This window comes from Ostrinia nubilalis, chromosome 10 (genome assembly GCF_963855985.1).
Source record: "Ostrinia nubilalis chromosome 10, ilOstNubi1.1, whole genome shotgun sequence".
Classification (NCBI taxonomy): domain Eukaryota; kingdom Metazoa; phylum Arthropoda; class Insecta; order Lepidoptera; family Crambidae; genus Ostrinia; species Ostrinia nubilalis.
The window spans coordinates 12742943-12755274 of record NC_087097.1 but is presented as its reverse complement, the minus strand read 5'-3'; the positions used below and the strand labels follow the sequence as shown (position 1 = coordinate 12755274).

Below are 12332 nucleotides of genomic sequence, written 5' to 3'. Positions count from 1 at the left end.
CCGCACAATATTCAGCTTTATTGCAATACATTTAAGTGTTATTCCTCGAAACTTTCATATCCTCACGAGTGGACCACTTGCTCGATTATATCGCGAGATGATTGTATAGTTATTTATATATTTTTGTTGACACTCATTCTGTGATATAATTCCTAGTAAATGTTCAAACATGCTGTTGGATCATTCGTAGTTGTACATTTTGTACAAACGTACAAAGAGGTATCTCAGATAGTAAAACGATGCTCTAAAAAGTTATTATTTAATATTTAAGCATTATTAGGTCCATATCAAAATTATATCTTAGGGTTAGTAAATGAATTCAGAAGCATGTTTGAATGGATCCATTTTAACTTTATATCAAAGTACTTTCCACCTTTTCCCAAGTAACCTAAAATCTTCCATAATATTTGGTTAGATCATTTTTATTTGAATCGTGTCGATTTTACAAATCGTCAGTCCATTTTTGCTTCTTTTGAAAAAATCATGATCTTCATAATATATTTTATTTCGATCAAAGCTTTTTTAAACAAAAACTGATAAACCGTACCTAAATGTCGCAGACTTTCAGTCCCAGTCAACTACTAAGTGCTATCAAATAACAAAACCAAATGTCCCGTGACCCAGTTGCATAAATGTGTCTTTCTGAAATTACAAGCAACACAATGCCACCGCTTAAAATTTTGTTACAAAAAAGAAATGAAAAAATGCAAAAAAAAAGTTTTTTTTGTTGATTAATTAATTTGATCGATAGATTAGACTTTTTTATTGTTTTGCTCATTTCCATTACACTATTTGTTGATCTCGTTTCAAATTAAATTAATATTAAGTTCATTTGAGTTACGATTAGATTTATTTCCGATGGCATTGTGTTGCTTTGACGCTCTCTCAGGAGATGAAATTGGAAGCTGGTTTTTTTTTTGCTGATACAAAATTTATTTGCTGAGGGGCGGCGCCAAACATTTAAAATATAATAGTCGTTCAGTGTATTCTTAGCGTAAGGTACGTTCCTGTGACATACCCTAGTCAGAATCAATACAGTAGTGTTCGGTGTTTGTAATATTTGGTCAACTTATTGATTAGTCGTTTTACTGATTAGGCCCTTATTATAAAACGGTCCACATAGGTACGTACGAATCTACACTGAAGTACAAATTCCACCCCATTATGGTCTGAATATTTCAATAAATCTCAGGTCAAATCAGTGCTCGAGTTTCAATCCGGTTTTGGGCTCCGTTTTATAATAAGGGTCTAAGGGCGCCTTCTAATTGAGAGAGGTTTTCTCACGTCTCTAATTGGCGCCCTAAGTCATGAATGATACACATGATGCATTCCTTACATGGTTTTGATGTCACATGGCTCTTCTCCCAACTTGAAGAGATTTAGAGCGCTTTCACATTTAAGGCCTATTCAGACCTAAGCGGTATTCGCTACCGTCTGCGGCAGAGAAAACGCTCTAGCCGCGGTACTTGATACTAAATACCTGAGTGAAACCCGCGTGGTATGTACCTCTACCCACAGCAGCAGCGAATATCGCACAGGTCGCTCTAGCCGCGATACTTGATACTAAATACCTGAGCGAAACCCGCGCGGTATGTACCTCTACCCACAGCGGCAGCGAATATCGCTCAGGTTTGAATAGGCCTTAAGGCGATTTAGCAGCGCGACAGACGCGCTGCCGAAAATTTCATACTACATATGTGACAGCGGATGCATGCCTTCACATTATAAAAACGCCGCTGCCGCGCTGCAGTCGCGCTACTAACGTCCTAATGTGAAAGCGCTCTTAGAGGGTAGGCCGAGGCTGCTGACGATGTTCTTCGGAACCAATACCACCGATTAAGCTATGCATCCACTAGGTAACAAATGAGACGCTCACGATGCCATACATATTTGCATGGATTAAAAAAAACTGGGGTAGCGTAGATACGAGTTACTTTCTTTAGAGGGCAACTTTGGCTCAACAATAAAGTATTGAAATTGAGCAAAGTATCTTGCAACCAACTTAAAATAAATATGCGTCAGTAATGCTATCTACATTCCTGTCGAATTATGTCGTTTATCGACATTGCTATGAAGAGATGGGAAATTAAATCCTTTTTTGTTTTGAGCCAAAGTTGCCCCCCAGAGCTAAAGTGACCTGCAAATACGGTACTGTAGCCTGCAGGTAAAGTTTGTTCCCAGTCGTCGGTTTATGTCTGGTTTCTTTATTCCAAAAACTGTTCGATTTGCCAACGCTTAACGAATCGTTACAGATTAAGGAAATAGGCGTTAAACAGCTCCGGTTACACCTGAAAATTAAACAATAAGTTGACCAAAATATGTATCAGTATCATAAGAATAAATAGCTGCCTATATTTTGAAATTATCACTTAATTTAACTCATTACATGTTTCTTATCATAAATTATATTTTTGATTATGCATTATTATGACTTAAAATTTTGTGATTACTCATTAGTAATTTATTAATGTTTTGTTACGTATTTTTATTACATTTTATAGATTTTAGACGTAAGTTTGTGAATCTGATGAAGTGTTTCAAAATGGATATGGCTTTATTATTAGTTATACCTTTCTGCAGTCGCGATTATTGTGAAAGCTTTTGAGAGTTTTACCAACGTGTCAAGATAGTAAAGCAAATTGGAAACAACTTTTTATTAATGAAATGGACAACTGTTCTGCGCGACTGTACTCAATATTTTATTATGTTTATTGACTTATGAATTGTTTCGTGAAGTGTTCATGTAATAGAAATGTCAAACTCTATATGCGATGTTCCACCCAAAGTACGGCTACGGACGCTAGATCATGCTCTTTTCAGAAAAATGTTGACCCTTAATACAAAGCTGTTAAGGTTCAACATTTAACAGGAATACAGTACAGCTGACAGAACTTTCTCGCTCCACCTACGGCTGACATTTCTTTTCAATTGAGGTTGCGTACTCGCATGTATGGTCAACATAATCCAGGGTCTTCTATAGTGTTTTAAGGAAACGGACACATCACGAAATAACCATGAGTAATTGGGGCCCGTTTAATAGAACTGACAGTGTCACATTTGACAGACTTGACAGTTTTTTTTATTCCTGTCATTCGTGTGTAACACTTTGTCATTAGAAAAAAAACTGTCGTCTGTAAAATTTTACGATCTGAAGTTCATTAAACTGGGGGTGGTCTCTCTATTTACTTGCCATTGTAATTATAATGTTTTTAAGTTTAAATAGTCTGACATTCCATTGCGAATTTTGATTACATGTACAATATTTTCGTATAGTTGAATATTTTTAAAGCATTTTTCGTTCAAGTCGGTAAATTGGCATTTGGTTTGACAGCGACTTAATTAAGAATCTCAAGGGTGTAATTTTAGTAATTTAAGCTCATTTTAAAAAACGACGTAAAAATACTCTTCATACTGAAGTTTATCGTTTCTTTATACGATTCTTCAATACAACAAAACCAATTCAGACCCCATTTTACTGACTTGACCTAAAAATTTGGAGTTTAGATATAATTTTCATATTGGATAAGGTGAATAAAATGTATCAAGATTTTAACCACGTTGCAAAGCAGCATGTGAAAGTCAATACATGTAAAGATCTAAAAAAATCGCACAAAAATTCTACTTATGGTTCAGAAATACAGAGTGACACCAACATGGCAATTTTTCACATTATTTCACGCATGCTAACACACCAGAAGGAAATAGTGGGTGCCAAAATTGATGTTCCATACATTTTATTCACAAGACTTATCCTTCTCAACACGCGTGGTTAGATTGGGAAATCGTATTGTAAGTACTTACGCATTCGTATTTATGAATTACATCAACAGTTCATTATTTATTAATTCACAGCTATTAATCATGTAAGGATAGTTGTAGTTTTTGGCTTTTCAAGCTATTGTAACCGTTTTTGAGAATCTATGTGTCTATTGTAAAGCCGTAAGATAAAAAAAAATCGAGTATTATAATTACCCGACTGCGCCAGAAGGAGGGTTATTTTATTTTAGTTATTTAAATTGGCAGTGTATTGCAAGTTTTTGCAAACAAAGAAAAATCTAGTACATTATAAAAAATTTGGTTGACCTTATCATATTAAGTTTGCAACTGCTCACGTGACATCGGCGAAATCGTGGTTCCCAAAACCAAGTCATTGCCATAAATAAAAGACAGTCGTGTCACGTGGTAGAAGTATCTAGATCTGCAAATTTTCTTTAAATACACTGTAAAGGCACTGAAGAATACCATCAGACTAGAGATTTGTTAAGATTGTGCTGACCATCGAATCAACTGCTAGCAACACTGTTACAATATCTATAAGGTTACTGGCAACGTCAGCATAGAATAGCTATGGCAACTAGATTAATTTCTTTAAATCTTAAAGGTAGGTAACTAATACCTACAATGTCCCACTGTTGGGCAAAGTCCTCACCGCAACTAGTGAGTGGTAAGGTTAAGTAACTATACGTACAAGTAAATATAGTTGCTTTTTTATCTTACGGCAATATGTTATCACTACCGAGTGTTGGCGCTAGCGTCAACTATGTATTCGGTATTTTCAAATTTATAAATGTAATTTTATCCGTAGATATAAAACTTAATAAAATCTTACCAAAGAATTCGTGTTTCATTTGTCACCTTATTTTAGCAATATCCTGATTAAATCTTAAATGAATATAGGAATTCGTAATTATGTGGTATACTTATGTACGTTTTTGAGACTTAAAAGGACTTAGTTACAATGTGTTTTTGTGGAAACTAATATACTAAATAATAACTTATTTCATATTCGGATTCTGATGGTAAACCAATAACCAACATAATAAAATTAATTCTACAGGTTTCCTGATGGCAATGCAACAAAACCGTAACTTACCTAGAAGGTCCCATATAATTTACAAGTCGGAAATACACGAGATTGATCCACTAATCCACTCAATCACATAGACAATTTAGAATACAGTTTGAAAGTGCCGGCTCCAGATAAGGGTAAGACCTTGGTTGGCTTCCTATAGTGTTTTGCATGGCCCTACTTATATGGGCAAAGCGAATGGTTCCGGTTACGTGATTTGTGGACGATCCAGGTGCACAGATTAGGTTAAATAATAAACAAGAATCCAACTTACTTGGAGGTTAGACTTTTTTTTTACTGTGCGTAGTTTCGCCGCCTTCAATTTATTAGTACCTACTACTTACCCATTCTCGAAGCTTGTCGCATCTTGAAAATAAAATAGAGCAAATTCTTTTCCGTCTCTTATTTAACGTGAATTAAGTTTCCTTGTGGATGCAGGAGTTAGTAGAGCGTAATTTCAGGAAATGTAGGTATTTAGGTGTCATAATAACATCTCGTGTATTTTTAGAAACTAAAAGAGCGATTACGCCTCTTTTTAAAGGTTAAGGACGTCTGCTTTTACTATTGTTTACCTATTTGAGTTTGTTATAGAACAAAACTTATAATGTAGTGTTGGTGGCTTGAGGTTGTTCTTAAAAGGTCGTTTACCATCTGATAACATTTGGGGATCTCAATGGAATATACCTACGTATTGGTGACCTACAGATCTTCTGAATTTGGCGAGGCACAACATATTTAAATGCGCTCGAACGTCCTCGCTTAGGGTTGTCCAGTCTGAGAGTCCATTTTGATCTTGCCAATTTTACTTCATAAATCAATCAAGTTATTTTACTTGCCTAGCTAAAAAGCGCGATAACGTAATAATCTAACTGATAGATGCATAAAACTTCTGCATTTAAAATGTTACAAAAATTTAATATTGTAGTTGTTGTTTTGTCGGCCGTTTGGTGTAGTGGTTCAGAACGGACTACTATGCCGAGAGGTCCCGGGTTCGATTCCCGACCGGGCAGAAATTGAATGATGACCTCGGGACAACTCGACCCCCTCAACTCGACACCATGTCGCAGGGGTTTGACGGGGTTGAGTTGTTTTGTTCCTTAATTTATTATGCTTATGAAAGCTCTTCGAGGGCAGCCCTGTATGCATGAGTCAATCGTGCGGATATGGAGAAAACATCCGAGGACGACGCCGTGTTGTGATGAGTAACGTAATTATAATGTAGCGGCCGGCCATTTTGAGCGCCGTAATCACATGCAATCCAAACGAATATGCAGAAATATCGGTACGAATGTGGACCGCAATTATTTCCTTTGCTTGTTAAGTTCGTTAATCAAGTTCGGTTTGAGAATACGGCGAAAAGTTGCCAATATTCACTTAAAAGGCACTTCTTCCCCCGAGATGCGCCTAAAAGTAGGTTTCCTCCATCCACTTATTTTTTCAGATAGGGTCATGTGTTCAACAATGAAACACTAAAATTTCAAAGTCTCATAAAACTCTTACTTTCATAGATAGAAGTCTAATTTTTGACAGGTATGTAGGCAATTTTATTGGGTATAGGATGGCATTAATGTTTTTTTTAATTGATGTTTAATCAATCAGCAAAAAAATAAATTCACATAAATTGGAAATGTTTCATTGTGTCCACTGTTGTGTACACAATGAAACACCTCAAATTCAACAATGAAACATAATAATTAATTGTGTGTCAACAATGAAACACTAACAATTCAATATCTCGTACACCTTTTGTTTTTACAGATACAAGTCTAATTTTTTGAAGCTACATAGTTAACTTAGTTGGGTAGGTATCGGATGTCATTTAGGTTTTTTTTAATAAATTTGTAATCAATTAGCAAAACAATAAAAACAAACATATTGGAAATGTTTCATTGTGTCCGTTCTGATGTGCACAATGAAACACTACAATTTCAACAATGGGACATTATAATTGAGTGATTGAATCATATTTATTGAATTTAATATGAAGTAAGTGAATAAAAAAAAAATGCCCGAGTCCAATCAAAAGGTTTTATTAATAATTGAAATTTAATCAGACTCATCAGATTACCTATAACTAGTTAAGATAACTCCTTACTATTTACTATTATATTTTTTTATATTATCTCCTAAATGATCACTTTTCTTCCTCTTTAGAGATTTAGTTCGCGCCATCTTAAATGAAAAATAAACATCAAATTTTAGGATAACCTAGTAATTTATAGCCTTAAAAATGATTATTTGCACGGACAGTAGATTTTGTTTGGTATATGGTATTATACAATGAAACAATGTTTCATTGTGTCCATCATGCAACTGTTTCATTGTTGACTACATAGGGTTTATTTTAATAACTAAAAAAATAATCACTAATTTGTAACACTTTTAACATATAATTTAGTTCCACTTAGTCTATGATATATGTGTAATGCTAGGTAATCATGAAAAATATAAATTTATTAACCATATTTTTATCAAAAATCTTTTAATAACGACAAAAATTTTACATTTTGGTGAAAAAAATAAATAATGCTCCACAGACACGTCTTCTCACACGTGGCGCCGACACGAACTGAGGTGCGGCGGGGTATTGTCGAAAGTATCCTTACGCGATATAGTGCACGATATGGCAACGCAGCATTTAAGAAATATTGCAGTGTTTTATTGTGTACCATTGTTTCATTGTTGAACATCTGACCCTACTGGTTTTCAGTCATTTTTATAATCTTTCGTCGATAGAGTTTAAATGGGACTATGCTTTGCCAAGACGAGGTCTCCACACGAAACCTGTCGTTTTGAAGTTTGATCCAAAATAACAAAAATGCTTCAAGTAATGTAATAAAAGTATTTAAACTCCTTATCAGGACCCAAATAAACTTCAATGAACAGATTAAGTACGTACTCTACATAAAACAAAATAGGCACAGTCATAGGAAGGTTGTCTTATTAAGTTTTTAAATTCGTAGTAACGATAACAATGTGCCTCTAGCAGGAAATCTTGCCCAAGACCTTTAGGTACCAACCGCTATCTATAAAATCTATCATTAACTTCCTCTTCATGATTATTAAAGCTAATAAACCTTCTTCAATAAAACGCTGACAATTTCGTATACCGCTAAGTTAATTTATAATTTCCACACTGCTTCAAGCCGCTCTGTCCGCTGTCTCTTGTCTCTGCTATTATCACATTCGCGCTCAGTTCAAATATCGAACGCGCGAAGGAAACACGCGCGTATTGTTTTTTTTTATTCCGTTGTCGTATTGGAACAAAAAGTTTTGTTGGTGATGTTCGTTTTTTGTCTGTGCTCCATACTGTGTGAAAATGTCCGCCCTTTTGAAAAATGTTACAAACTGCATCTGGTATGCGTTTGATTCGTTGCAAAATAATGCTGTTGTGCACAAATCGAAGCTGAAGGTGCGTATTTATTTTCACTTGTTTTTTTTTTAGATATTTTGAAGAAGTTTTAGGTTTAATTTCAAAGAAGAACAGACTATGTTAAATTAAGTTACTTAAAAAACTCTCGCAGTTTGTCACCAAGACATCCTTCCTAAAAAAGTTTAAATTACCTAAAGAAAGGCCAAACTGAATTCGAGAAAAATATAAAAGAATTACTGGTATGTTCAGTATTAAGTAAATGACCGTATAATAAAAGGCTTTCTTTGTAATAAATAAAAATGAAGAATATCAATTACTAAATTAGTAAAAAGTTGACAACATAACATTTTGAGCAAATTACATAGCTCCTTAAGGATAATTATTGTAAAGTATGTATTTAACTTATTAGGAAAATAAAAGGAGGATCATTAAATTAGTAAATAATGTTTAAATACTTTTGTCTAAAAGAAAGTGTATGTAGAGCAAAGTTTACCTAAAGTAGAACTCAATGTCTAATGTTAGTGTTTTTGAGCTCTATGTGTAGGAAAAGAAATACCTAGGTACAAACACACTTAAAATAGTAAGTATGTTTTAGGTACTTCTTTTCTGTTTAATAAAACAAATAAATATTACGATTTATTGGAAACGAAGCCGTGTAAAGTCAACACTGCCCATTCAAGATAAATGACTCAGCTATGCAAGCGCACGAGATATTGAACTTATTAGGGAATACAATTAAGACTCAAATTAGTTTGATAAACAAATAGTAGACGCATGCAAATTATACAAGCAATGAGTAATAGTAACAAAGACACGTTTTCCTTCAGTTTATTAAGGAAAAGATTTTAATAAGTAGGTAGTAAGTTATTTTTGCTTATTTAACTCAAGTGCCGGTGTATGAGCTAATTTGTTGTCTCTAGTAGGTATAATATAATAATTTATGTTCCATCTTAAAACCGACCCTAGGACTTGGACAGCCACTGGAGCACAAAAGAACAACACAGAAAACTAATTATTTTTTAAAGTTATTAGGTAGATAATGTTGTATTTCATCTGAAATCGAACCTAAAACCTTGAGTGCTTGCATTTGTAAACCACTGGGCACGGAAGGAAAACCCAACACTGGAAACTCTCTAGTCTCTATAAATTTATGTTTAAAGAAAGAGCGCTATTTCCTTGAATACCTAGTATGGTAAAATATAATTCCTAAAAAGCCAAATTCAATCGAATCGAACTTTTCCTATCAAATTTTCGGCTCTCCCTTATCGTATACATATTAGACGATATGTTGACCTAAATATAGGTCATAAAGCACATAGTAACGGCCCCGAGGCCAGAGGCCAGGGGAGAGTGACGTCACTCACCATTATCTAGCTGGAACTATACTAGTTGTGCCTGGTGACCTAGACTAGATTTAGGTCATCTATGAATGCAACAAAACTACTTAGTTGATAGGGCTTGATAATAAGGGTTTCTTGTCAGGACTACGAAACCCTAAAAAAGGGAAGTGTTGACCAGTGCACGGATACGATGAGAAATATTTCAGGAAAATAAAATCAATTTTAATAAAACTCATAAAAAATCATAAAACACACTTTATTTTTGCAAGTAGGCTTTTAAAACCTTCCAATACTAACCCTAACTGCTTCGGGACAATATAAAATGGGCCAGTGCAAAAAAGAAGCAGCGCAAGAAACTCAGTCACTATTGTTATAATGTTTTCAATAAAATAACGCAATGACATTTTAACAAGTTATTTGTTACCAATGAGAAAAGAATCAATTGTAACAACTGCCCATAATTAGGATTTTAAAGGCTTATAAAAATATAAAGCCCGGCCTTTTTACGATGTGAAACATTTTAAAGAGCATATAAAAAACTAGTAAAAAATAACTGTATTTGAAGTGCTTTTTAATCCAAGTCATAATATGTTCCAAGGTTTAAACGCTGTAAACCGTTAAGTTGTTAAGTTACCTACGTTTAACGCCTTAACTTTTGAATCCTGATAGCTTATTTAGTAGGGAATTTAGTGCAATGATTTGTATGGAGACCCCTCCACTTTGGTATAGAAGGCTCATTTTTGCAACAGTGGTTCTTTGGGTCCTCCTGAGTGGATTTCCGTCGGTAGACATCGGGAGCCCCCCCTGTGGTAGCAGGGGGAGGGGGGGCAAGTTTCCTTCTGCCGCGCTTCACTGTAAGGCCCATATCTTCAAAACTATGAGTATTAGGGCAAGTGTGGTATCATTTTCAGATAATTAAAGGATGGCGAATTCATTTCTAGAACAAACTTTTTGCCTTTTCATACAAAAAAATAGAAATATTGAGCAAAATTCACAAAAACCAAAAAGTATTTTTTTAAATAAACGTCGTTTACTTTTAAACCACTGGAGATAATCTAATAAAAAAAATATGTCCTGAAAGCTACATTTATCAGGATTATAAATATATACCATTTTATGGTACTTTTTTCGCAAAAAGTAGGTGAAAAAAATTTTTTCTTCAGGACACAGCGGCCGAATTTTATTGCGCAACGGAAAAAAATATTTATTATATCCATGAATTCATACTATTTGGTTCTTAAGCAAGTAAGGATTATTATTTTAAAATTTATTTAGAGTTGCTGGCACATCAATCTACCATGATTAGTATTTTTTCTTCAATTGATTTTGAACTCTATGTGAGAGACATAAGGTTGAAAATAGCTTAAATACATTTTAATATTAAAAATATCATAAGAAGAAAGCACTTAATAAAGAACTTGAATTTGTCTAAATGTCTAATGATTATTATTATTTTAATTAATACTTTTATTTCTAAATACCATTGTACCAGTGATTTAACGGAAAGGTAAATGTGAGGAAAATGGAGATTGACAATCATAGTACGGGAGATATTTTTAGCACAAAGGCTACGGCTGTGACCGTTTTAGTTGTTTTTTCAGACAGCACCAGCTTCTGCACTACTTCTTGCATTTGCATCTCATCATTTCCAGGCAAGCCTCGGCAGCTACGGGCAAATTGGTCCATGTAGCTCCATGTTGCTATCAACCCTGGTCCACCCCCAACCAGTCGGGTAAAGGGAAGACTGAGTCGGTTGCTTGCAATTGCAACTGATCCTATACGCGAACTCCTTAATATACTGCCAGTAGCCAATGCTGATACAAAGCTGTCTGGGTTATCTTATGTAGGGCCACCACACCTAAGCGTAGTCCACAGCGACCCATTAGGATCTTTATGCTTCCTTTTTTATTCCCTATCATCCAAAAAAATCCTATCCATTAGGTGAATTAAGCATCTGAGTGAAAGTCACCTAATAGTCTTCTGATGCCGGATATGCTGACCCAAGCAGACCCATCCTTACAGTATTAAGTGTTTCATGGACCCCACATGTATTCCACATGCTCGAAAGCTGTCTTCTGTAGTTAGGCCCATTTTGTGGGATATGTGGTTCGTTCAGCGTTGCCAGACGTCCCGATTTTGGCGGGACGTCCCGATTTTTAAATCAAATTTAAATGTCCCGCGCGGGACAGGCTCGGTCCCGCTTTTCGGAGACACTCATTTCACCAGACTATTGTTTGAAACGCCATATTATTCTAAAGAATAAAACTTTTTTAATTTCGATTTTTCTTTTTTTTTTTTCTTATTTTATTCTAAAAACGAATTTAACGATATAGAGTAAAACTGATTGAAAATATTATTTTTTTGTTAAAATACATTTTCTATGGCTAATTTTGCTATCTATTGTCACGTAAACGTAATTTTAAGTCAAATAAAAAGATAAATATTTGAAAACCTTTGATTATATACGTTTTTTTTACTATGTCCCGCTTCTGATGGCAGAATCCCGCTATTTTCACTCAAAAAGTACCAAAGTCCCGACTTGGCGAAATAAAAAACTGGCAACGCTGGGTTCGTTCCATAATGCCCAGTTTGCGTACCCGTAATTGCTTGGGCTTACCTTTTATTTCCGTTTAATGAGTTTTCTCCATGACCTTGTATTTCCCTTTAGGAATGATTTGGAGAGGCTTATATCGTTGGAGCTTTCCCATTCAGCCCTGTGCTTCTTGGATATAAGAACAGGGGTGTAAAAAACGCAATATTTACATCCTGA

General features: G+C 34.7%; 1 protein-coding gene across 2 annotated transcripts in view; it reads left to right on the top strand.

The window, feature by feature from the left end:
• The first annotated feature begins 8020 nt into the window (after positions 1 to 8020).
• The window catches only part of LOC135075286 (differentially expressed in FDCP 6-like), a 22456-nt gene continuing 18144 nt past the window's right edge, over positions 8021 to 12332 (top strand). Inside the window, exon 1 of one of the 2 annotated variants that reach the window (XM_063969675.1) lies at positions 8021 to 8261. In XM_063969675.1, coding sequence (XP_063825745.1) covers positions 8169 to 8261 — 93 coding nt within the window. In that variant the 5' untranslated portion in view covers positions 8021 to 8168. The remainder of the gene's footprint in view (positions 8262 to 12332) is intronic. The other variant, XM_063969676.1, reaches the window with a different exon arrangement.